The 26,552-nt window shown below is 40.0% G+C and overlaps 1 protein-coding gene and 1 pseudogene across 1 annotated transcript in view; both read right to left on the reverse strand.

Moving 5' to 3' along the window:
• Positions 1-26,552, reverse strand: part of LOC117909143 — a 27,611-nt gene continuing 1,059 nt past the window's right edge. The window contains 17 exon segments of the mRNA XM_034823034.1: positions 1-493; positions 564-714; positions 795-1,032; positions 1,485-1,695; positions 1,979-2,133; positions 2,352-2,498; positions 2,999-3,769; positions 3,833-4,305; positions 10,050-10,318; positions 10,389-10,539; positions 10,620-10,857; positions 11,305-11,515; positions 11,767-11,921; positions 12,044-12,045; positions 12,135-12,240; positions 12,737-13,843; positions 24,082-24,189. Of these exon segments, the coding sequence (XP_034678925.1) occupies positions 167-493; positions 564-714; positions 795-1,032; positions 1,485-1,695; positions 1,979-2,133; positions 2,352-2,498; positions 2,999-3,769; positions 3,833-4,305; positions 10,050-10,318; positions 10,389-10,539; positions 10,620-10,857; positions 11,305-11,515; positions 11,767-11,921; positions 12,044-12,045; positions 12,135-12,240; positions 12,737-13,843; positions 24,082-24,189 (4,820 nt within the window). The 3' untranslated portion in view covers positions 1-166.
• LOC117908946 lies at positions 21,071-22,749 on the reverse strand (annotated as a pseudogene).

Genomic DNA, 26,552 nt, shown 5'->3' on the forward strand with positions numbered 1-26,552 from the left:
TTCCATTATATGGTCAACTTCTTTATTGAACTTATATACTATCAGTAACTATCATTATCCATACAAAAAGTAGCAGCAAAGACTAATCACTTGACAGCATCTTATATGAGTCTTTTGTTGGAAGCTAAGCAGTGTGGTTGAGAAAAGTTGCCTAAAGTAGTTGAAGTCAGAGGTCTAAAGACAACAAAACATCAACATGAAGCATCTTCCATGAAGCTTCCAACAGTGTGATGGTGGATTGAGTACCAGAGGAAGAATTTCCTTCCATCATATTCATATCGGTGAAGAAATAAGGCTCTTTGGGCTGAGGTAGTGCACCCTCACTACCTAACATCAGAACCACAGAATGCATGCTTGGTCGATCCTCTGGGAAACGTTGCACACATAATAGACCCAAATTGATTGAGCATAGCACTTCAGATAGATTGCAGGTGTTCCCCATTGATGCATCAATAAATTCTGAAGACCTATCTTCCATAAAGAATGTCCATGCCTAGACAGTTTAAAAGAGGATCAACACTACTTTTATATATTGAAATAAGGAAATATTACCTAATACTTACATGCCCAAGAAGACTAAGGTCGTGATACGGGTGGTTAAATCCTTTGTTTCTCTTCCCACTTACAATCTCTAGAACCAAAACACCAAAGCTAAAAACATCGGATTTTGTGGAATACAATCCGTCCCTTGCATACTCTGGAGACATATAACCTCTGCAGGAAACAATAAAGAAGGGGTTAAATTCACAAGCAATGGAGATAAAGACTTTATACATATCACTAAATATACTTACAATGTTCTAGCCACTCTTGTTGTGTTTGTTTCAATTTCATTTCCTCCAAAACTTCCTGTTATTCCGAAGTCTGAAATTTTGGGTATCATTTTATTATCTAGTAAAATGTTTTCTGCTTTGAGATCTCTATGGATTATCCGGAGTCTGGAATCCCAATGAAGATAAAGAAGGCCTTGAGCAATCCCATTGATAATGAGGAAGCGCTTAGGCCAATCTAGCATCTTGCTTTGCATTTGATCTGTCCATTTTTTTATCATTCAAGTTAACCAATTCTACTACATGGATTATTTGAATATAAATGAAAAATATTTCAAGAAACAAATCATTTCAAATTCCATGAGAGTTGTTTAGAGCAATGACATATGAAAACAAAAGTAACTACAATTGAAGCTCATCCTTAGTGATTAAAGAACATTGTCAAGGAGACACAAATAGATAGTGGATCTTAATGGTAGGGTTCAAAACCCCTAAATTTTTATATAAGAGCCAAAATGTTAGAGAAAATAAGAGTAAGAAAGATTTTCTAGATAAATGCATCTATGCTTTATCTTGTCCCCAACAATTTTTCTTTGGGATTTGTTAAATCCAATGTGAATAAAGATTTTTCCAAGCATGCATAGGAGAGGAAAAAGAAAAGAGAAGTCAATCGACTAGGCAAACAAACTATATAGTGGTTTTAGAGAGCCAAACCAAAAATAAAAAAGTCCAAGCTTTTGTTAGGCATGTGTTCATAGATCAACAATCTTTCTCTGCCATGAATGCAGCATCCAAGAAGCTTTACAAGATTTCGGTGTTGAAGTTTTGCAATGGATTCAACTTCATTTTTGAACTCTTTTAATCCTTGTCTAGAAGTTTTTGACATCATCTTCACTGCTATTTCTTGTCCCTCTTGCAATATTCCCTGAAAACATCACATTCTTTTTATTATGCAAGCTTTGTAGATTAAAATAAACTTATTGATATTCAATACAAGGAGTCCTAAAGAAACTAGAGATACAAAAATGTTGGCACATACACTGGCTTCAAGACTTTAAAGCATATAGTGGCCTTGGTACATGTTGCTTCATTTAGATACTATGAGGATTGGGACATCAACTACTTCTCAAGATGTTTAATTGTGTATCTATAATGTTTTATTAACTTGTAACTTGTCTTCTTGCCCAAAGGGCAAAGTATGACCATACCTTATAGACAGGTCCAAAACCACCCTCTCCAAGCTTATTGTCACTAGAAAAGTTATTAGTGGCATTTAATAATGTATCCAAGTCAAATAATGGTAACTCTAGATGCTCTTGGCCTTCATTGTTTTCACCTCCTTTTGAATTGTGTTCCATGTATGCTGCAAAATGGAGAATAGAATGAAGGATTAAAGAATTCACAAATCCAGAATTTAGCCTATTTCCAAGCCTAAATCATTTCATTATTTCTAAAATCAAGGCAAGTCAATCCATTGCTTTTTTTTTATTTATTATTATTATTATTACGTAATCAGACAATGTGTAAAAGTACTTTTGACTAATACATATGGTGGTAAAAGCACTATGATTTGTTACTTACCTTTTCTCTTTGGTTGTTTCTTCCTTTTCTTGAGCACATACAAGGTCAGGACTAGACTTAAAAGAACTATTCCTGTAATTGATATAGAGATGATAATGACCTGTTTTTTCTTCTTCTTGGAGCTGCTATTTATGCTTGAAGAAGCTTCTTGACACAAAAGGAAAGAAATTAAGAAGGAAAGCCAGGAAATGTAACAGAAAAACCATAAATTACTATGAGCGGTAACCATTGATCCAAAATATATTTCTAGTTTACAACCATGAAAGCAGGAGTTCAAGGAACTATAATTGCCATAGGATTTGAGGGCACAAATCAGTTGGTGTATTGGTGTGTTGTAGTATCTAGCTTACTAGAATTGAAATCTAAAAGAAAAATATTCCCAAGTTTTGAGTAGACCTCTGCTTTACACTCTAGTCTTTAGATAATACGTATACTATTCCATGAAATAATGTGCACGGTAGTTGGTCTCAGATTTTTCACATCAGCAATAATTGAGACAGAGGTAAAGCTTTAAGTCACAAAATCAAACGATAAAACTAGAGGCACGTATGCAAGGTGAACAACTGATTCAAAACCTTTGAATAAATATACCATGAAATTTGTATCAGATTTATGTTTCTCAGGTAAGAAAAAAGAAAAGTTCATACCTAAGTCTGCCGCAGCCATCCTTACATAAAACTCTTGCCCATTTTCAGTGAAGTCTCTGATGTCAATCAAGTCACCAAACCAGAGCAAGCATCCACTTCCTCCTCCTCTGATATCTGAATTTGCATAAGCAGTGCAAGAGCAGTTGCTCAAGCACAGGGAAGCACATTCCTTAAGGTTCATGCTTTCATTAAACCAGGAGCTCCGTGTGTCTGGCAGTTTCACACCAGAGTAGTTTACAAATCCATCACCCTTCTGGCAATCCAGTGGAGTACTTCGAACGCATCCATTTGACCAGTCTTCAATGTCCCAATTGCTTTGGAACTTTGGCCTAAATCCTTTCATACACTCACAGTTCGGAGATTGGTCAATCTTACAGATTCCATTTACTCCACATATTGCATAATTGTCACACTGATCCCTCTGTGCAGTTGAGTAAAGAGTCCATTCATTTTTTTTATCAGTCCATATGGACCGCTGAGCTTCACCATCAGGAGTTAACACAAGCCTCATAATAACAGAGCTGTTAACAAGAGAATAAATAAAATACATCTCCTTTTCATTAGAAACATATTCATAACTATAAACTGGGTTAATTGTTAATTGAGGAATCCCACTGAATCGAATACCATTCCATGGTCCAGGGCGAAATGCTACAGCTAAACCATTCCTCAAAAGTAGTTGTGGAAATCCACTAGGATCAATCCAATAAGTAAAATTACCTTTAGAAGGGTCATCAGCACTCTTCCACGATGACAGGTACCGATCCAGGCCTGCTACTCTGTTCCTTCCAAGCTTCATGCCTGGTAGAAGAGTATCGCATGGGTAATCAAAACTCTGCCATAGGAAGTTTTCTTGATCCCTATCATTGCCATTTCTCATAACAAGATTTCCAGACTCCAAAAGCTGAGCGTTCGGATCCTGTGCAGAACGTGATGAAGTAGAATTCCAAAGAATTCCGTTAGTACCGTTGACCAGAACAAGAATTCCCGGCTGAGTGACCTTTAAAACTCCTGATGAATCAGTTAATGGACTTTCTCTATTGGCAACCCATACCACAGGCTTTTTAGACGCTTTCTTGTACCATATCCCCAAGTATCGGTTCTTGGAATTACCTGGACTGAAGAAACCCAGTTCAAAGCTCCCACCAGCTGAAGTGATGGTCTCACCATCTGTAATGTTTTGATTTACAATTATGGTGTCTACTGCCACGGAGATTCTTAAGAGGGATAATACATAGGAGAAGATAACTGCAACTGTTGTAAGAGAATCCATAGTCGTGTTCCTAGATAGAAAATGCCTGAGATTTTAGGTGCTTTCCAAGTCTCCTCGTATTTTCCCTTGCCCCCTAAGATTTGGCATTGTGTTTGACTTGTATGACTTAGAGAAAAGCATCACCTCCCATAGATGGACTAATTATCCAGTGGTCATCATCTTCTCCTTAATCCAAATTTGATTTTTCTATACCACTTAAAATGGGCTAGGTATTAGTTTATCCCATATTAGAACAATGTGTGGCCAATCTCACCTTTTCTTTAGAAGAATTACAAGTTGAAGTAAAGAAGTCCAAGAAGAGAATCAATTTTGGATTTTTTTTTATAAGTGTAAGGTAGTTTAAAAAAAATTATTCCTGAACTACCATCATAATAGAAAAAATATTTCCAAATTTATCATAGTTTTTATCAAGTAGGAAAAAGACATTAAATTTGAAGTAAAAATAACCTGATATAGGCAAAATTTCTCTTAAAGAAATTATTTTTAAAAATTATTTAAAAAAAAAAAAAAGAAAGAAAAGAAAAGAAAAGAAAAAGAAAGAAATAAAGGAGAGTTCTTATTTTTAATATATTTTAATTAATAATATATTTTAATAATAAAATTATTATAAATATATATATATTGTAAAATTAATTGATTTTCAATACTATTTTCTATTAAGTTAGATATTGATAAAAAAATATTTAGGTCTTTATTACCAATTTTATCTCTAAATTAATTTACTTAATTGTAATTATAAATAGAAATTAGTTTAATTTTATATTATTTTTATTTACAATATAAATAATAATTATTTTAATTTTTAAACTTTATTTTCTTGTTCCTTTAAATTTCGTATTAAAAAATCTATTATCAATTTTATGCTATTTGAGTTTATAAAAAATAAATTTATTACCGATTTCTTTTTTTAAGTTTATTAAATAAAAAATGAATAATTTTGTTTTGTTTTAATTTTAAAATTAATTTTATTAGATAAACTTTAAAATTAAAAATATTATTCTTTAATTTAAAATTTAACTGTAAAAAAATTGAGAAAAATAAATTAATTTTAAATCGATTAATACTCAAAAAAATTATTTGTTTCATTTTAAATGGATTAATATTCAAAAAGTTATATCTTTTAATGTTGAAATTTTTATTCAAAATTAATTTCTTGAATCATAAATTAATTTATTTTTCTATATTTTATTCCTTTTATGATTAACTTTTAAATTAAAGAATAATATTTCTAATTTTAAAACTTATCTAATAAAATTAATTTCAAAATTAAAACGAGATAAAATTATTCATTTTTTAAAAAGAAATATTTACTAAATTAAAAAAAGAAAAGAAATTTATAATAAATATATTTTTTTTATAAACTTAATTTTCACATAAATTTGATAATATTTTTTTTCTTATTTTGAAAGTGAAACGAACAAAAAGTAATAGATAATATTTAAAAATTAAAATATTATTATTTATCTTATAAATAAAAAATAATATAAAATTAAATTAGTTTCTATTTATAGTTATAATTAATTAAATTCTTTTAAAGATAAAATCGAATACAAAGACCAAAATACTTTTAAAATCAATATCTAACTTAATATAAAATAGTGTTTCTTAATATTAAATATTAAACATAATTTATACTTTATAAATATTATTATTGATAAATAGTATATCCCAATAATTAAAATTATATATATATATATATATATATATATATTAAATTTAACATATAAAATTAATTAATTTTATAATACATATATTATAATAATTATATTATTGTATAATTAGGACATGTTTCCTAATTTTTAATTATATTTTAATTAATAATACAATACTTCATCACTTAAAAGTTGAGATGAGAACCAAAATATTTTTTAAATCAACATAATATAATCAATATAATTTATACTTTTATAAATATTATAAGCATAAATAATATATCAATAATAACAAACATAAAATTAACTAATTTTACAATACATATATTTATAATAATTTTATTATTAAAATATATTAATAGTTAAAATATTATTAAAAATAATAAAACATGAAAAAAATAATTTTTTGAAATCATTTCTTGAAGAGACAATTTCTTCCCTTAATTTTTTTTTCTTAAGCAATTGTCTTTTGATTTTTTTTTTTTTTTCCTTTAGCTAATAATTTTTTTGCATAAATAAATAAAAAGAAATCATATTTTGAAGTGGCAATTTTTGTTTGAATATTTTTTAAAAGAATTTTTAGAAGTATGAAGAGACTATTTTTACCTAGAATTTTTTTAAAAATAATAATAAAAATAAATTGTTTCTTCAAGATATAATTTTAGCCTATAATTTTTTGACTAGGATAGTCTATAAATTATTTTTTTAAACTACGGTATACTTACCAAAAATCCCTTTCCTAGCCAAAGTTGATAGGACATGTCACAGCCACTAGTAGGATTGAAAATAAAAATGCATACAGGGAAAAATGAGGAGTAGCTTTCATGACTTGTCTGGATGTGCTAGGAAGACTTTTGAACTGACTAACTGGCCCAAAAGACACGCATGCTGGCTATTGTTATTAAGGTTCTCTAATTTTTTTCTCCAACTTTGGAACTATCCTCACGCGACTTGTTACCAGCTTTGGACTCAAATTTATATGGGCGTATAGACTCGTGCCACCTTAGATATTGAAATCAAGCTTTGAGCAAAGTCATCACAGTCGGTCAGAACTGCAAGAAAGTTGGTTGTGCTCTCGGGGTATGAAAATCAGTAAGGGGTATAAAAATCAAAGAGGGGACCACTTTGTTCACTCACAAGTCCTGAGGCTTCTTGAACTTCAATGACTTCTTGTAATCCCTTACGGGCTATGGATATAAGGAAAGGATAATCTCATATAAGGGAAGAATACTCTCAATCAACAAATAGCTCATACATTGCGATGGGGGAAGAATGATCTCAATCAATTAACAACTCACATACTGATCATAATTAGAGCATCATAGCCCCTTTTCACTAAAGGACTTGAGAGCTTTGCATTCTTTCTTGGAATTGAAGTGTTTTGGGGTCCCACAAGACACGGAACATGGAACAAGCTAAAAGTTGCCCTACACTAGCAATTATGGGCCTACAGCTATCCAGTTCTACTGGACCTAAGTTGAACAATGAGAAGTTGTATCACATCACTGTAGGGGCATTATGATACATCACAATTACTCGACTAGAAGTATCTTACATTGTAAATAAATTAAGTCGATTTTTACATTGTCCCACTGATATGTATAGGAAAGCTTGTAAATGAGTTCTCAGATGCTTGCATGGGAGTATTGATCATGGCCTGCACATTCAATCAGCTTCTGCATTCTCAGATACTGATTAAGCCAGGATGATTGAAGGTCCACCAAAGGCTTCTATGTTTTTCTTGGTCTTAGCATTGTCTCATGGAGTTCACCCTAGCAAAAGGTTGTTGCAAGATCCAACACTCTGTCTGGATGCAAAGCAATGGCTCATGCGGCAACAGAGGTGACCTGGTTACAAGCCTTACTAAAAGACTTACAAATGCCTAGTTCTTCATGTCCTGTAATCTAGTGTGATAACATTGAGGTAGCTTGCATTGCTGCAAACCTAGTTGCACATGCTTGTGCCAAATACATCGAAGTGGATGTCTATTTTGTATGTGACAAAGTGTTGCAGAAAGAGTTAGACATTCAATATGTACCTACAAAAGATCAGGTAGCTGGTATACTAACAAAGCCCTTGTCTGTAACCCAGTTCATCGTCCTTATGGTCGAGCTCAATGTGAAGGTGTCCCCATGTCGCTTGAGGTGGCATGTTAGGCAGAATTTTCCAGAACAAAATTAGTTTCAGAGTTAGTTGAGGCTAAATTTAACAGTTCCATAGATAGTTAAGGTTAGCTTTAGAATTAGATGAAAGATAGAATCAGTTGGAGTCTCCAACCAATTTGTAAACTTCTCTATATAAAGGAAAAGAGAGAAAGAAGAAACAGAGGTGAGTTGTATTTCTCTCATGCCGTGATGTTATCTCCTATGTTCTGCCCTGTTTTGCACTCTCAACATCTTATCTCCTGTGCTAAACATCCTAACATGCCTAGATTCAAGAGGCATGTTCTTGCATGCATTATACAATATATTTAACTGTAATCGAAAGAGAAACCGTTTTTCTCCACGAAGTTTTATGTCAAATTTACTTTTCTTATGCAAGGAACAGATAAGTTCATACCTAATTCTGATGCAATCATCCTTATATAAAGCTCTTGTCCATTTTCAGCTATATTTACCAAATCAAATCAGTAGACCAGGTCAAGCATCCACTTCCTTGTTTAAATCTGAATAAGCATAAGGAGTATAAGACCAGGTGCTTGAGCCCCACCCAACACCCTTGAGGTTCATACTTTGATTAAACCAGGAGTTCTGCCTGTCTGGGAGTTTCATTCCAGATTACTTTACAACCTGTCACTTATCTGATGATTAAGTGGAGTAGTCCTTCCATTCACTCACATTTTGAAAGGCCTTGTGATAACTGAGCTATTAGCAAGCTCATGAGTGGATACAACTCTTCATGTTAAGAGCACAATATCATAGCTGAGCGATTCCTCAGAATTAGTTGTGGAAGGCCATTGAGATCAAGCCAATATGTGAAATCCCCTATAGAAGGGTCATCTGTGCAATTCTATGATGATAGGAACCCATCCAGACCTGTGACTGTGTTTCTTCCAAATTTAATGCCTTGTAGCAGAGTATTGCGTGGATAATCATAACTCTGCCATGGGAAGTTGTCTGGATAACTGTCATCTCCAATTTTCATGACTATATTTTCAAATTCCAAAAGCTGAGCATTTGGACTTTCTGCATGAATGGATTATAATACGATGCTACTAGCAACACTGGGAATGGAAAAATTTTCCTGGTCCATGACCTTTAAAATTCCCGATGAATTGCTGAGTGGGAATTCTACCAGTCTCCATAGACACTTTCCTGTATCATATCCCAAAGTCTGAATTTGTAGAATTATCTAGGCTGACAAACCCCAGTTTAAAGCTGCCAACAGCTCCAATGCTTACCTCACTATCTATAAAGTGCTTATTTACTGTTGACTTACATAGAACAAGACAATTTTAGTTGGTTGGCCATGATTGATCAATCATTTTCCCTGAATGTATATTCTAGGATTAAGTGGCATATATTCCCTTCATATAAATAACAAAATGAATCCCAATTTCCAGCAAGAATCTATGTAAATCTCACATGTCAGCCCCAAAAAATAATAAGCACATTAGTTATTGTTTTCGGCTTCATTGTGATTTCTGTGAATTGTTTATATACATAACCTCTTGTTCTTGATGCTAAAAGGTTAAAGGTCATGTTTCTCTTTTTAGTTTTTTTACTTTTCTTGATTCGGACATGCATGTTAAAATGGTAATCTCATTAAATGATTCCAGAGAGAAACCAAAACCCTTTTTAGAAGAAATGAAAGATCAACAAAAGACCAAAAACAGAGTCAAGGTTTCCCCAACATGGTGCGAGTAATTAGTACTTTTGAAAAGAACAACTTTCTTATATGGACAACTTCTATTATGGAACTTATACCATGAATAACTATCATCATCCAAACAAAAAGCAACAACAAAGATTTATCACCTCATAACATCTTAGATGAGTCTTTTGTTAGGAGCTAAGTAGTGTGATTGCAAAAAGTTGTCAAAAGTAGTCAAAAGTTTAGCTTCTATGGTCACATGTCCAAAGACAACAAAACATCAACATGAAGCATCTTCTATCAAGCTTCCAACATCGTGATGTAGGATTGAGTACTAGACAAAGAATTTGCTTCCATCATATTCCTATCAGTGAAGAAACAAGGCTCTTTGGGTTGAGGTAATGCACCCTCACTACTCAACATCAAAACCACATAATGCATGTTTGGTCGATCCTCTGGGAAACGTGGCACACATAATAGACCCAAATTGATTGAGCGTAGCACTTTAGATAGATTGCAGGTGTTCCCCATTAATGCATCAATAAATTCTGAAGACCTATCTTCTATAAAGAGTGTCCATGCCTAGACAGTTTAAAGGTGGATCAACACTATTTTTAAATATTGAAATAAGGAAATATTACCTAATACTTACATGCCCAAGAAGATTAAGGTCATGGTTTGGGTTGTTAAATCCTCTGTTTCTCTTCCCACTTACAATCTCTAACACTAAAACACCAAAGCTAAAAACATCAGATTTTGTGGAATACAGTCCTTCACTTGCATACTCTGGGGACATATAACCTTTGTAGGAAGCCATTGAAGAAGATGTTGAATTCATAAGCAACAGAGATAAGATTATATACACATCACTAGATATACTTACAATGTTCCAACCACTCTTGTTGTATTTGCTTCAGTTTCATTTCCTCCAAAACTTCTTACTCTTCCGAAGTCTGAAATTTTGGGGTTCATTTCATTATCTAGTAAAATGTTTTCTACTTTGAGATCTCTATGGATTATCCTGAGTCTAGAATCTTGATGAAGATAAAGAAGGCATCGAGCTATCTCATTGATGATGTGGAAGTGCTTAGGCCAATCTAGTACCACGCTTCCCATTTGATCTGCCCATTTTTTATCATTCAAGTTAACTTGTTCTACTACTTGGATTGTTTAATATAAATGGAAAATATGCCAAGAAACAAATGATTTCAAATTCCATGAGAGTTGTTCAGAGCAATGACATGTAAAAACAAAAGTGAGTATGATTAAAACTCATTCTCAGTTATTAAAGAACATTGTCAAGGACACACAAATGGATAATGATCTTAATGGTAGGGATCAAAACCCCTAGTTTTTATACAAGAGCCAAAAGATTAGAGAAAATAGAAGTAAGAAAGATTTTCTAGATAAATGCATCTACTCTTTATCTTATTCCCAACAATTTTTCTTTGGGATTGGTAAAATTCATTGTAAATAAAGAATTTTCCTAGCATATGCATAGAAGGAAAAAAAAAATGAAGGCATTCTAGTAGACAAAGAAACTAAATAGTGGTTTTAGAGAGTCAAACCAAAAATAAACAAGTCCAAGCTTTTGTTGGGCAAGTATTCATAGATCAGCATCCTTTCTCTATCACGAATGCAACATCCAAGAAGTTTTACAAGATTTCAATGTTGAAGTTTTGCAATGGATTCAACTTCATTTTTGAACTCTTCTAATCCTTGTCTAAAAGTTTTTAACACCATCTTCACTGTTATTTCTTGTCTCTCTTGCAGTTTTCCCTAAAAACAACACATTGTTTTTATTTTGAAAGCTTTGCAAATTAAATGAAACTTGTCAATATTCAAAATGAGGAGCCTTAAACAAACTAGTGACACAAAAATGTTGGCACATATATTGGCTTCAATACATTAAGGCATATGTCTAAATGTGGATTCATTTAGATATTATGAGGATTGGGGACAACAAAAACTTTTCAAGATGCTTAGCTATGTTTATTTAACTTGTAAGTTGTTGCAGGGTATACCCTTACCTTGTAGACAGGTCCAAAACCACCCTCTCCAAGCTTATTGTCACTAGAAAAGTTATTGGTTGCATTCAATAAAGTATCCAAGTCAAATAATGATATCTTTAAATTGCTCCCGACCTTCATTGGTTTCACCTCCTTCTGTATTGTGTTCCAAGTATCTTGCAAAATGGAGAATATAATGAAGGATTAAAGAATGCATAAATTCAATATACATAAATCATGAACTTGACCCCTTGCTCCTTTTTTGAGTAATACATAATCAGACAATGTGTGGAAGTACTTCTGGCCAATGCACTTAGTGATACAAACACTATGATTTGTTACTCGCCTCTTCTCTTTAGCTGCCTCTTCTTCAGCACATACAGGATTACAGGATTAGGACCAGACTTAAAAGAATTATTCCTGTAATTGATATAGAGATGACAATGACCTGCCTTTTCTTCTTCTTGGAGCTGCTATTTAGGCTTGACAAAGCATCTTGACACAGATGGAAAGAAATTAAGTAGGAAAGCCAAGAAATAAAATAGAAAAACCATAAATTCCTATGAGTAGTAATCACTGATCCAAAATATATTTGTAGTTTACAACCATGAAAGCAGAGTTCAAGGAACTGCAGTTGTCATAGGATTTGAGGGTACAAATCAGTTGGTGTATTGGTGTGTTATAGCATCTAGCTTGCTATCATTGAAATCTAAAAGAAAAATATTCCAACTTTTGAGTAGACCTCTGCTTCACACTCTAGTCTTCAGAAAATAAGTATACTATTCCATGGAATAATGTGCTTGGCAGTTGGTCTCAGATTTTTCACACCAACAATAATTGAGACAGAGGTAAAGCTTTAAGTTGCAAAATCAAGGATAAAACTAGAGGCACGTATGCAAGGTGAACAACTGATTCAAAACCTTTGAATAAATATGCCACGAAATTTTCATCAGATTTATGTTTCTCAGACAACAGAAAGAAAAGTTTATACCTGATTCTGATGCAGCCATCCTTACGTAAAACTCTTGCCCATTTTGAGTGAAGTCTCTGATGTCAATCAAGTCACCAAACCAGAGCAAGCATGCACTTCCTTTTCCTCTGATATCTGAATTTACATAAGCAGTGCAAGAGCAGTTCCTCAAGCACAGGGAAGCACATTCCTTAAGGTTTATGCTTTCATTAAACCAAGAGTTCTGAGTGTCTGGCAGTTTCACACCAGATAATTTTACAAATCCATCACCCTTATGACAATCTAGTGGAGTGCTTCGAAAGCATCCATTTGACCAGTCTGCCATGTCCCAATTGCTTTGGAACTTTGGCCTAAATCCCTTCATACACTTACATTTTGGAGATTCATCAATCTTACAGATTCCATATACCCCACATATTGCATAATTGTCACAGTCATCCCTCTGCGAAGTTGAGTAAATAGTCCATTCATTTTTTTGATCAGTCCATGTGAATCTTCGTGAATAACCATCAGGAGTTAACTCAAGCCTCATAATAACAGAGCTGTTAACTAGAGAATAAATAAAATATATCTCCTTTCCATTAGAAACAAAATTAAATGTATAAACTGAGTTGTTTGTTAATTGAGGTATTCCACTATATCGAACACCATTCCATGGTCCAGCACGAAACTCTACAGCTAAACCATTCCTCAATAATAGTTGTGGAAATCCACTTAGATCAATCCCATAAGTAAAATTACCTTTAGAAGGGTCATCAGCACTCTTCCATGATGACAGGTATCGATCCAGGCCCGTTACTCTGTTCCTTCCAAACTTCATGCCTGGTAGAAGAGTATCGCATGGACAATCAAAACTCTGCCATAAGAAGTTTTCTGAGTCACTATCATTGCCACTTCTCATAACAAGATTTCCAGATTCCAAAAGCTGAGCATTTGGATCCTGTGCAGAACGTGATGAATTAGAATTCCAAAGAATTCGATTAGTACCGTTTACCAGAACATGAATTCCCTGCCGAGTGACCTTTAAAACTCCCGATGAATCAGTTAGTGGACTTTCTCTGTTGGCAACCCATACCACTGTCCCAGTAGCCACTTTCTTGTACCATATCCCCAAGTATCTGTTGAGGCCTCGTATTCTCTGCGATCCACGTGATTACCAAGTGGATAAAAATACGATCTCAACGAATACACATTCCTGATTCAGCTGTTCCTGCAAAAGGCGTCCGGACGGGGTGTCCGGACACACCCTCCGATGGTTTTGTCAGCCATAGAAAGAGATAAAAGCAGATGGCACAGTTGGCCTTTTTTTAGGTATTGAGAAGCTTACCTTCTGCTTTGTGCGAAGGTTCATATATATACCATTTAGAAACTCTCTCTCTCCTCCATAAATGATGGAAGGCTTTTTGGTTTACCATGATTGCCACTAGATGGTGGCAGGGACATCCTTATCCTGCGAACGGCTGTCAGAGATCGTGGGAAGTGACCAGCTGTCACTTCTGTCTTTTCGCTCTGCAGGTATCGGAATATGATTTGTGACAGGATGTCAGAATGACGTAGTGAGGCACGCTTAGTTTGGCCAGTGATCCGGATGAACACATCCGGGTGGAATATGAAAGGTCGCCGGATGAATAATGGCGGTGGTCCGGATAGGGAAGCGCGCCACGTGTACTCTTGGGGAAATCCGGATGTGGATACTCCGGGTAGGGTCATGTGCCACGTGTCGTCAGGGGACGCGTGCCACGTGTCATCAGGGATGGGTCCCTACAATGCCCCCCTTTTTAACTTGCCGATTTTGCCTTAGCAAAATGGGCGGGTTAAAAAAGAATGATTGCTTTTTGAAAACCGAAGTTTGCTTTTTGTTCTCACTGGGCCACGTGGCGAGCGGGGGCGAAGAGACAGGAGAGCATTTATGGCGAGCCGCCGTCTCTGGGTATTCCCTAGGCAATGTGTCGGTTTAATGATATCGTTTTGCTGAACGCTTGGAATACCGAGGGGCTGTCTGTTATAAATAGCAGCCTGTGGCCTCCCTGTGCATTTTTCTTACTGCATTTTCTTTGCAATCGCTTCATTTGCCTGCTGTTTATCTTCGCTTGTGAGTGCACCGGCAGCATTCAGGTGGTGACGGTGACTGTATTTGCGGTTTCCGACCCTGCTTTCGAGTTTACATTTGGTACGCAACTCTATTCTGATTTCTTTCCTTCTCATTTCCTCTTTTCTTGGTTTGCCTTTGGTTTGCTTGAGGAAGCTTTTGGGCATTTTGACTGTTCGGTGCTAGCTTTTTCTGCGTTTTGGGTGTGTTTGGGGTTTCTGTTGCCCCCCTGCGCTTTTGCTTTTTTGGTGGGGCATCGAATCTCCTGTGGGGTAGGGTTTGAGGTTTTGTGGGGTCGATTCTGTTTGTTTGACTTGTTGGATTCCTTTCATGCAGATTCTGCTTTGTCTTTGGGCTAGAAAATGTCTGCTATTAAGGAAATTGCCTCATCTCGCCCGTCTGGTGACGCTCGCGCTGAAAAGTCTGTGGAAAAGTTGAATGCGAAGGAATTTTGCGACCGGTTTTGCGTTCCTAATGGCGTGTCTGTGGAACTGTTTGATGGAGAGGGCGTGTTGCCTAGAAGCTGGAAAATAACGCGATACTCTTTACCAAGGAGCAGTTTAATGCTGGGCTCCGGTTCCCTGTCCCGTCCCTGCTCAAGGAATTTCTGCACTTCACCCAAATTCCTCCAGTGTACGTACATCCCAACATGATCCGGGTGCTGATGGGGTGCAGCATCCTAAGCATGTTGTTTAATTTGGACCTCTCATTACTGGAGGTTCTTTTCGTTTACTCGATCAAGAAGGTGAAGAGTAACATCTTCAGCTTCGTCGCCAGCCTTCCGTCTCTGCAACTGGTGACAAACCTACCGGATTCGAATAAGAAGGCCGCCAAGGGGCAGGTGCTGGTCAAGGGCGTATGGGCAGGTTTGTCTGAGCATCCGGATAGGCCCTTTGTTCCCAATCAGTCACTGGAGATTCCAGGTATAGCTAAGCTACTTTATGTTTTTGCATAGTTCGTAAGTCAGCATTGTTTTTAGGCGGCTGACATATTTTGGTTGCTTGGGTGCAGACCAGGATAAGAGGGGAAAACTGGTGGAGTGGGTGGAGAAGGCTTCGTTCGACCGCTTGAACAAGCTCTTCGAGATAACTTCGGCCGAGCGGAGATGCGAACTGCTTCTTTCTGCGCAGAACCTCCGCTTGGTCGTCCAGCAGCCTCAGTCATACGTGCTGAACATACTTCCCAGGCGGCTGCCTGAAGAAGTGGTAGTTGGGGAGCATTTCATTCTGGAAGATCTTCCCTTCTACGAGGGGGTGCGAAAGGCGGATGCCCGGACGCGCAAGGCCCGTCTCAACAAACGGGAGAAGAAGAGACAAGAAGGGCTTCTGCGGAAGGCTCCGGGTGGGAAACGGCCCGCATCCTCTCCACCTGCTGGTACTCCAGCGAAGAAGAAGAAGAAGCTGAGTAAGAAAAGTAAGGGTAAGGCCGTTAAAATCCCAACTCCCCCTAAGGAGTTTGTACCGCCTCCCATTGGTTATGAAGCGGAATGCTATATTGAAGAGCCGGAAAATCCTCTCCCGGCCTCTGTCTCAACCACTTTTGAATTTATTAGGGGCCTTAATCTTTCAGGGCCCTCGGTGGCACCAGACGTCCGGATGGCTCTTCTGGCCGAGGAAGCAGCTTCGATAAATCAACCCGGTTCAGCTCACCCGGATGAGGTTGCCGACTTGGCTCCTGTTGCACCCCCAACGGGAGAAATGGGGGCTGACAGCCAGGAGTTGCCTGTGCATGGGCCAAGCCCCCGTCCCTTTGTACCTGTGAAGGGGCCAACTCGGAGAAGGTTGCGTCTGGTACGCGACTTGAAGTCTGGCCTCGCTGGGCGGCTTCAGGACCGGTTCACGGAAGGCATCGAAGTCAGCTGTTCATCCGTCCCGGAGGGTCATCCGGAAGGGGATGCAGCGGAGATGGCGGAAGAGAGCCCGGCCGTCCCAGCGCTGGTGCCGGCTGAGGCTCCAATTCTGGCTCCGGCTGAGGCTCCAGTGCTGTCGTCGGCTGAGGTTCCAATGCTGGCGCCGGCTGAGGCTCCACCCAAAGAAGCCCAGCCGGTTGAGAATGCTGAAGGTGCGGCTCCAGAGGAGGAATCAGTCTCCAATGCTTCCTTGGGAGAGGGTCCTTTTGATGATGCCACTTTCATCCCTGCTAGCCCTTTCAGCTACGCGGAGATGGAAGAGAAGCTAAATCAGATTCCTTCTGGCGAAGATGCTGGAGTACCTTCAGCCCTGATGTTCGAGACAGTAGAGACGGTATACTTTGCGTTTTGATTCTTTTGTCCTACTGATGCGCCGGTCATATGATTTGTAACTTGGTTTTTCTTTGTTTGAGTACTTTCCTGCAGCTGGTAAGTGGCCTTCGCGGTATGGCTCTTCAACGTAATCTTCTTTCTCACCTGTTGGAGACTGCTGAGTACACAAAATCCTTCGTGTCTCAGCGAAAAGGTGATGAGGAGAAGTTGCGTTTGAGACTGGAGCAGGCTGAAGCCAGTTCCTCTACTGCTCGAGAAGAGAACAAGGTTCTTCGAGAGGAGAACGAGGCTCTTCGAGAGGAGGTTGCTGTGGCGAAGAACCGGGAGGACTCTATGGAAGTTCGCCTGTTTGAGGCGGAGAATGAAATGGCTCTTTTGAGGAGGGAGGTGAGGCACCTCCGGACAGAGGTGTCTATTGAGAGACGGCAGAGAGAAGAGTTGCAGTTGCGTTTGTCAACGCAAAAGGAAGAGCTGGAGGGTGAGTTTGCTGCGGAGAGGGGGGAACTTGAAGCGGAGTACCAGAAACAAGTTGATGACATGTACTTGTTCGGCTATCGCTGCTGTATGAAGAAACATGGCATCAAGCGGGACGTTCCTTCAATTCCCCCGGGTGAATTGGAGAAGCTGCACAGCAAACCTGCTCAATGACAGCCTTTTCCTTTTGTAAAAGAAAATCTGCTATCTTCTTTCTGTACTTTTGTAGTCCGGAGGCCTTTTTGTATATGATTTATTCCCCAAATATCAATAAAAATACATTTGTTCATTTTGTATTTCTATCTTTTGCCTCGTCTTTCACTGGTAATACTGCTTTAAATTAGATACATTCCATGGTCGCTGCAATGGGGTTCCATCCAACTTCTGTAGATGATAGGCTCCTCTTTCACTTGTTTTAGATACTATGTAGGGGCCTTCCCAATTGGCTTGGAACTTTCCTGCCCCTATATCAGCAGTGTTTTCAAAAACTTTTCTAAGTACTAGCGTACCATTTTTGAAGCTTCTGGGCCTTACTTTGCGATTGTAGTGAGCTGATGCCCTTTGCTGATAGTCTGCCATCCGGATGGCTGCAGTTTCTCTTATTTCATCCGCCCAGTCCAAATTTCTTCCTAATTCTGCATTTGCATCATCCTGCCTTCCTGCTTCGGTTCGGATAGTGGGTAGGCCAATTTCGGTGGGAATGATCGCGTCCATTCCATATGCGAGGGCGAAGGGAGTATTTCCTGTTGGACGTCCGGGTGTGGTTCGATAAGCCCACAGGACGCCGGGTAGCTCCTCCACCCATTTCCCTTTGGCTTGCTCGAGTCTTTTCTTCAAGGCCGTGACTAGAGTCTTGTTTGTGGCCTCTGCTTGCCCATTACTTTGAGGATAGCGTGGTGTAGAATATGAGTTCCGAATATTGAGTTCTGAACAGAAATTTCGGAAAATCTTGCTATCAAACTGTGGACCGTTGTCTGCTATGATTGTTTGGGGAATTCCGAAGCGACAAATGATGTTCTTCCATACGAATTTGGTGACATCTTTGTCTTTGATGTTAGCATATGCTTCGGCTTCTACCCATTTACTGAAGTAGTCTGTGGCGACAAGCAGGAATCTCTTCTGGGCAGGTGCGGCTGGTAGAGGTCCTACTATGTCCATGCCCCACTGTGCAAAGGGCCAGGGACCTGAGATTGTTTTCAACTCTCCCGATGGAATGTGTGGTATGGGGGCGTGCCTTTGACATTTGTCGCATTTTTTGACGTATGCTGCCGCGTCTTTTTTCATCGTAGGCCAGTAATAACCTTGCGAATGGGCTCTGTGTGCCAGTGATCGCCCTCCAGCATGATTTCCACATACACCCTCATGTAATTCAGCTAATACATAATGTACTTCTGAATGTTTCAGGCATCTGAGGTAGGGGCCTGTAAAGGATCGCTTGTACAGGTGCCCTTCGACCAGGGTGAAGCGGGCGGCTTGCACCCGGATCTTGTGCGCTTGCTTAGATTCTTCGGGCAGGGTGCCCGTCCGGAGGTATTCAATGATATCTTTCATCCAACCCTCGTCATCCGTTTCGTCTGCCTTAATGGTGTTACAAGTGGAGGCTTCCGTGATGGAAGGTTTGGCCTGTACATATATAGGCAGTAGTATTGCTTCCTTGGTGGGGAGGGAGGCAGCTATACCTGCCAGGGCGTCGGCATGCGCATTTTCAGTCCGTCTGATTTTTTCAATTGTCCACTCGGTGAACCGCTGCAAAGTATCTTTTACTTTGTTTAAGTATTGCGCCATACGCTCATCTTTGGCTTCGTATTCGTTTTGAACGTGTCTTACCACAAGTTGGGAATCACTATAGATTCGAAGCCTGGAGACGGATAGAGCCAGGGCGAGGTCCAATCCGGATAGGATGGCCTCATATTCTGCTTCATTGTTGGAGGCGTGGAATCCCAGCCGGATGGCTTGCTCCAGCTGTTCTCCGGTTGGGGATTGCAGTAGGAGCCCTACTCCGGAGCCGGATGACCGTGAGGCTCCATCAACCCGCAATGTCCACCATTGTTTTTCACTTGTTTCGTCATGTTGGACGGGCCTTCGAGAGTATTCCAACACGAAGTCAGCCATTACTTGGCCTTTGATGGATAATCTGGGCTGAAACTCGATTCCAAATTCACTCAATTCTATGGCCCATTGAAGCATCCTTCCGGTTAGGTCCGGCTTGTGTAAGATATTGCGAAGGGGTTGGTCAGTTAGTACGACCACTGGGTGTGCTTGGAAATAGGGGCGGAGCTTCTGGGCGGCACTTCGAAGAGCTAAGGCCGTTAACTCCATTTTTGAGTATCTGGTTTCTACATCTGCTAACGCTCTGCTGATGTAGTAGATGGGTTTCTGTTCTTTGGGCGATGGGCAGCGGAATAAGACAGCGCTGATTGCCCACTCTGAGACAGCCAAGTACATATACAATTTTTCTCTGGGGATGGGGCTGCTTAGGATGGGTGGTTGCATGAGGCGCTGTTTGATTTTTTCAAAAGCGCTTTGACAGCTGTCTGTCCATCCGCTTGGTCCTGCTTTGCGGATTGCCAGGAAGAAGGGTTGCAACTCATCGGTAAAACGGGCTATGAAACGCCCTAGGGCGACGAGCTTGCCTGTGAGGCGCTGCAATTCCTTCTTGTTCCTGGGGGGTGAGGTTTCTACGACTGCTTTGACTTGTTCTGGGCTCACCTCTATCCCCTTTGACTGACCATGAAGCCCAGGAACTTTCCAGCACTTACGCCAAAGGCACATTTGGAAGGATTCAACTTCATGTCAAACTTCCTTAAGAGGTGAAAAACCTCTTGTAAGTGGAGAACATGCTCTTCACGAGTTTTGCTTTTAACCACGATGTCATCAATATATACCTCTACTGTGCGGCCAATTAGAGGTTTGAATATCTTGTCATCAGTCTTTGATAAGTGGCGCCAGCGTTTTTGAGACCAAATGGCATGACTTTGTAACAGTAAAGTCCGTGTGGCGTTATGAAGGCTGTTTTTTCTTGATCATCTGGGGCCATGGGGATTTGGTGATATCCGGAGAAAGCGTCCAGAAAGGAGAGCATCCCTTGCCCAGCGGTGGAATCCACAATCTGATCTATTCGTGGTAAAGGGAAACTGTCTTTTGGGCATGCTTTATTGAGGTTGGTGTAGTCGACGCAGACGCGCCATTTGCCTTCTTTCTTGGGTACCACTACTACATTTGCCAACCAGTCCGGATATTCCACTTCTTTGATGAATCCGGCTTCTAGCAGTTTGTCAATCTCCGTCCGGATGATTTTTTGTCTATCCGGGTGAAATCGTCTAACCTTTTGCCGGATGGGTTTTGCCATTGGTAAAATGTTAAGCTTATGCGAGACTATCGAGGGGTGAATTCCCTTCATATCAGAGTGTGCCCATGCGAAAACGTCGTGATTTTGCCGGAGGACGTCTTGAATATTCTGAGCTTCTTCGGGCGTTAAAAGGGAACTGATATGAGTAAGATGAGAATCTTCCTCTGAAATTTGGATTGTTTGTAAGGGATCTGCTGCCGGGGGATCTCTATCCGCCGGGCACAGTGACTGCTATTGATCGCGTGCATGGGTGGATTCGGGGAGGGGTTCATTCTCCCGACTGGTTCCTGCTTCTCTTGCTATCTGGTAGCATTGGCGAGCGGCTAGTTGGCTGCCATATAGATTGATTTGCCCATCTTCAGTGAGAAAGCTTACCATCTGATGATATGTGGAGGGGATGGCTTTCATACAGTGTAGCCATGTGCGTCCCAAGATAACATTGAAGGGTGACAGATCTTGTACCACCGAGAATTGAACGTTGAGAGTGACTGGGCCAGTTTGGACTGGCAGCACGATGTCTCCCAACGAGATAGTTGATGCCCCGTTGAATCCGGATAAAATCCTTCCAGGGTTTTCGAGGCCGACTAAGTTGTGTCCCATGTGGCTTATGACTGATGCCTGCACCAGATCAGCTGAGCTTCCTGGGTCAATCAGGATGCGTCTTACGTCGAAGTTGTCTATCCCCAAGGATAGAATGAGGGCATCACGGTGCGGACGTAATATCCGCGTGGGGTCTACTGGAGGAAAAATGATTGTTCCGTCTATGGGGTGAGGGCCCCCTTCGGTTATCCCTGCCGGATGGAATTGATACGCTCACGCACCATCGCTTCCCGTAACAACTTCTGCCTTTTTCGCTTGGAATTGAGCTCTTCATCCGACGGGCCTCCATTAATGTAGTTTATGACGGCTTTGGGGGCGGCTGGAGCCGTGGGGGCCCCAGAGTCGCGACCCCGGGAGGCATCCCCATCTCTAGCATCTGAACGGAGGTATTGCCTTAAATGACCCGCCTTTATAAGTCTTTCCACCAAATATTGGAGGCTTCTGCACGTCTCCGTTGTATGGCCATGCTCCTTATGGTAAGCACATTTTTTGCTATGATCTCTCCTGGATGGATCCGATCCGAGGGGTCTGGGCCACCTGAAATCGGACAAGTTCTGGATCATAGGGAGAAGCTTCTCATAAGTTATAGAGAGTGGTGTGAGAGGTGGCATCTCCGGGCGGCTTGGCCCCTCTTGCCTTCGATCGGATGGTCTTGGCCTGTCCGGAGGTTTAGTGCTTCCCTCTGTGCTACCCTTGGACGATTGTCCGGCAACCAATACTTGCTGGGTAGCTGCCCGTACGTCATCTTCGAGCATTGAGTATTTGTTTGCACGTCGAAACAAGTCGTCCATCGTCATGGGAGGCTTTTTAGCCAGTGACTCAAAAAATGGAGTGCCTGGGCAAATACATCGCTTGAAGATTTGTAGGACAGCGTCCATGCTGCAAGCTTCTACTTGCAGGACAGCCTGGCCAAATCGTTTCACGAACTCCCTCAAGGATTCATTGTCCTTCATTTTTATATTTTGCAAGGTGCTGATGTTTTGCTTATGTCTGGCGGAGCACAGGTATTGTCCCACGAAAGCTTCTGAAAGGTCTCTGAAGGTATCTACCGAGTTAGGAGGCAGGCGATGGAACCATGAGAGAGCCTGTCCTTGCAGACTGGCAGGGAATACTTTGCACAGCAGCGGGTCGTTGCCTATATCAAGGGTCATGAGCTGTCGATAGTGCATGATATGGTCGAAGGGGTCACTGCACCCATCGTATGTGGAGAACTTTGGTACGAGGAACCCCCTTGGGGGTTCGTAATGGATGATATGAGAGCAGAAAGGTGTGGAGAGCATGTCATCCAGCCTTTTGCTAATGGAGCCCATGGGCGGCTCGCTCAGGAGATTTTTCCCAACGGTTCGTACCGCTTGGTGTGGTGGAACGTTCTGCATCATGGGGGTGACCAAGGGGTCACGATGCGAAAGAACATTCTGCGGTATGGGGGTGACCGTAGGACCATGGTGCACTCCCCCTGTGGTGGTCATTGGTGGCTTGGGCCTGCCAACTTGCTGGGGACCCAGTCTCGCACGCATGGCGCCCGATAACTGGGATCTTCTGTCACGTCGTTTTTTTGACGAGAAGTGGGTGGAATCTGAGCTCTCCTCACGGGGAGCTCGAGGCATAGGTGTGCGTGGCTCATGCGGCCTAGCGCTGCGTGTTTCAGGGATTGCTTCCGCTGTTCCAGGGTAAATTGACTCCAGATGAGGCCTTGAGTTGGCCACTTGGCCCCTGGAGTGCTGATGACGGGGAATTCCTGTCGACGATGCCTGGATACGTAATATCGCATTTTCTTCTCTTAACCTTGTCGTCTCCTGGAGGAGAGTTTGTAGTTGTCGCTCGCTTGCTAACTGCCTTCTTTCGATGGCGCGGCGCCATTCGGAATTATCTTCCTCTCCTCTGTCAGATGAATGGCTTCGGGAAGGCGTGGCCATTTTTGCCAGTTACCGAATCAGTGAAAAAAACTTCCCACAGACGGCGCCAATGTTGAGGCCTCGTATTCTCTGCAATCCACGTGATTACCAAGTGGATAAAAATACGATCTCAACGAATACACATTCCTGATTCAGCTGTTCCTGCAAAAGGCGTCCGGACGGGGTGTCCGGACACACCCTCCGATGGTTTTGTCAGCCATAGAAAGAGATAAAAGCAGATGGCACAGTTGGCCTTTTTTTAGGTATTGAGAAGCTTACCTTCTGCTTTGTGCGAAGGTTCATATATATACCATTTAGAAACTCTCTCTCTCCTCCATAAATGATGGAAGGCTTTTTGGTTTACCATGATTGCCACTAGATGGTGGCAGGGACATCCTTATCCTGCGAACGGCTGTCAGAGATCGTGGGAAGTGACCAGCTGTCACTTCTGTCTTTTCGCTCTGCAGGTATCGGAATATGATTTGTGACAGGATGTCAGAATGACGTAGTGAGGCACGCTTAGTTTGGCCAGTGATCCGGATGAACACATCCGGGTGGAATATGAAAGGTCGCCGGATGAATAATGGCGGTGGTCCGGATAGGGAAGCGCGCCACGTGTACTCTTGGGGAAATCCGGATGTGGATACTCCGGGTAGGGTCATGTGCCACGTGTCGTCAGGGGACGCGTGCCACGTGTCATCAGGGATGGGTCCCTACAGTATCGATTCTTGGAATCACCTGGACTGAAGAAACCCAGTTTAAAGCTCCCACCCGCTGAAGTGATGGTCTCATCATCTCTAATGTGTTGATTTACAGTTATGGTGTCTATGCAATCGCGATTCTTAAGAGGGAGAATACATAGGAGAAGACAAATACGACTGTCCTAAGAGCATTCATAGTTGTTCCTAGATAAAAGAATGCCTGAGATTTTAGGTGCTTTCCAAGTCTCCTTTGCATAGGTTGCTTCATATATCAAAGTCACTGTAACTTTCCATCGTTAGCCATAACTCCGGAAATCTATTGATGTCATTGTTTTTATTAGCATTCAGTGGTGTGGTTCCTTGAGTTAAATATATGAATGATTTGTATGACTTAGAGAAGAACATCTCACCCACATCCCCATCCACATTTAATTTTTCATACCTCTTAAAATGGACTAGGAATTAGTTTATACGACAATGTATGACCAATTCCACCTCTTCTTTAGAAGCATTACAAGTTGAAGTAAGGACCAATAATAGAATGACTGTTGTAGCAACCCTCTTTCCTAGTCAAAGTTTACAGGTCATTTACAACTCACATACAGAGAACATTCATGTGGTCCAGTTTCTAATTGAACTTCAAATACTGAGTAGCTTTCACGACTGGCTAAATATTTGGATTCTCTAGTTTCTTTTTTTTTTTTTTTCCCAACTTTGGAACGATGCCCATGTGACTTGTTACCAGCTCTTGACTCAAACTTATATGGGTGTATAGACTTGTTTACACCTTAGATATTGAAATCAAGCTTTGAGCCCAGTCATCACAATCAGGCTGGACCTGCATGGAAGTTGGTTATGCTCCTCCGGGTATAAAAATTGAGAAGGGACTACTTTGTTCTCTCACAAGTCCCAAGGCTCCTTGAGCTTCAATGACTTGTCGTAGTGATTTGATGAGGGCATCTCTATCTCTGAGATGGCTGACACTGATCCTCTCAATCAGCAAATAGCTCATACATTGCGATGAGGAAAGAATGATCTCAATCAATTAACAACTTACACATTGATCATAATTAGAGAATCATAACTCCTTTTCGCTGAAGGACTTAGGAGCTTTGCATTATTTTCATGGAATTAAAGTGTTTTGGGATTCCATAGGACTTTATCTAACTTGGTCCAAATATATACTTGACTTGTTAAAATGAACTAACATAGAACTGGCCAAAAGTTGCCCTACACTAGCAATTATGGGCTTACAGCTATCCAGTTCTAGTGCACCTAACTTGAACAATGAGAAGTTGTATCACAACACTGTAGGGGCATTACAATATCTCATGATTACTTGACTAAAATATCATACATTATAAACAAATTAAGTCAGTTTTTACATATTCCCACTGATATGCGTCAGAAAGCTTGTAAATGAGTCTTGAGATACTTGCATGGGAGTATTGATCATGGCCTACACATTCAATCAGCTTCTGGATTTAGTCTCACTAGCTTCTCAGATGCTGATTGGGTCAGATGTGTTGACGATCCAAGGTCTGTTAATGGCTGCTATGTTTTTCTTGGTCCTAACATTGTCTCATGGAGTTCATGTAAGCAAAAGTTTGTTGCAAGGTTCAACACTTAGTCTTGATTCAAAGCATTGGCTCACACAGCAGCAGAGGTGACCTGGTTACAAGCCTTACTAAAAGATCTACAAGTCCCTAATTCTTCATGTCCTGTAATCTGGTGTGATAACATTAGGGTAGCTTGCATTACTGCAAAACTGGTTACACATGCTCGCACCAAACAAATGGAAGTAGATGTCCATTTTGTACATGACAAAGTGCTACAGAAGGAGTTAGACATTCGGTATGTACCTACAAAAGATCAGGTAGCTGATATACTAACAAAGCCCTTGTCTATATCCCAGTTCAACATCCTTAAGGTCGAGCTCAATGTGAAGGTGTCCCCATTTCACTTGAGGTGGCATGTTTGACAGAATGTTGCAGTTACAAAATTAGTTTAAGAGTTAATTGAGTTTAGCTTTAACAGTTCCACAGTTAGTTGAGGTTAGATTTAGAATTAGATAAAAGAAAGAATCAGTTAGGTGGTGTTTGTTTTTTTACTTAATTCTAAATAGAACCTTAATGCTTAATAGTATTAAATATTAGGTTGTTTGTTTTTGTAGTATTTTATTTCTATTAAGTATTAAAAAGTAAAAAAAATCATTGTGTTATTTTTTATATTTAGAAAAAGCCACATATTTTAGCTTTTTCTATTTAGTAAAAAGTTTATAATAAGTCATGAAAAAGTAAAAAAACAAACAACCTAAATTCTAAAACTAAATGGTTTTCAGCAAAAAGCCAAAAAAACAAACACCACCTTAGTCTCCAACCAACTTGTAATATTCTCTGTAGTAAGGAAAAGAGAGAAAGAAGAAACAGAGGTGAGTTGTATTTCTCGCATGCCATGATTTTATCTCCTATGTTCTGCTCTGTTTTT

The sequence above is a fragment of the Vitis riparia genome, chromosome 19 (assembly GCF_004353265.1).
Source record: "Vitis riparia cultivar Riparia Gloire de Montpellier isolate 1030 chromosome 19, EGFV_Vit.rip_1.0, whole genome shotgun sequence".
Taxonomy (NCBI): Eukaryota; Viridiplantae; Streptophyta; class Magnoliopsida; order Vitales; family Vitaceae; genus Vitis; species Vitis riparia.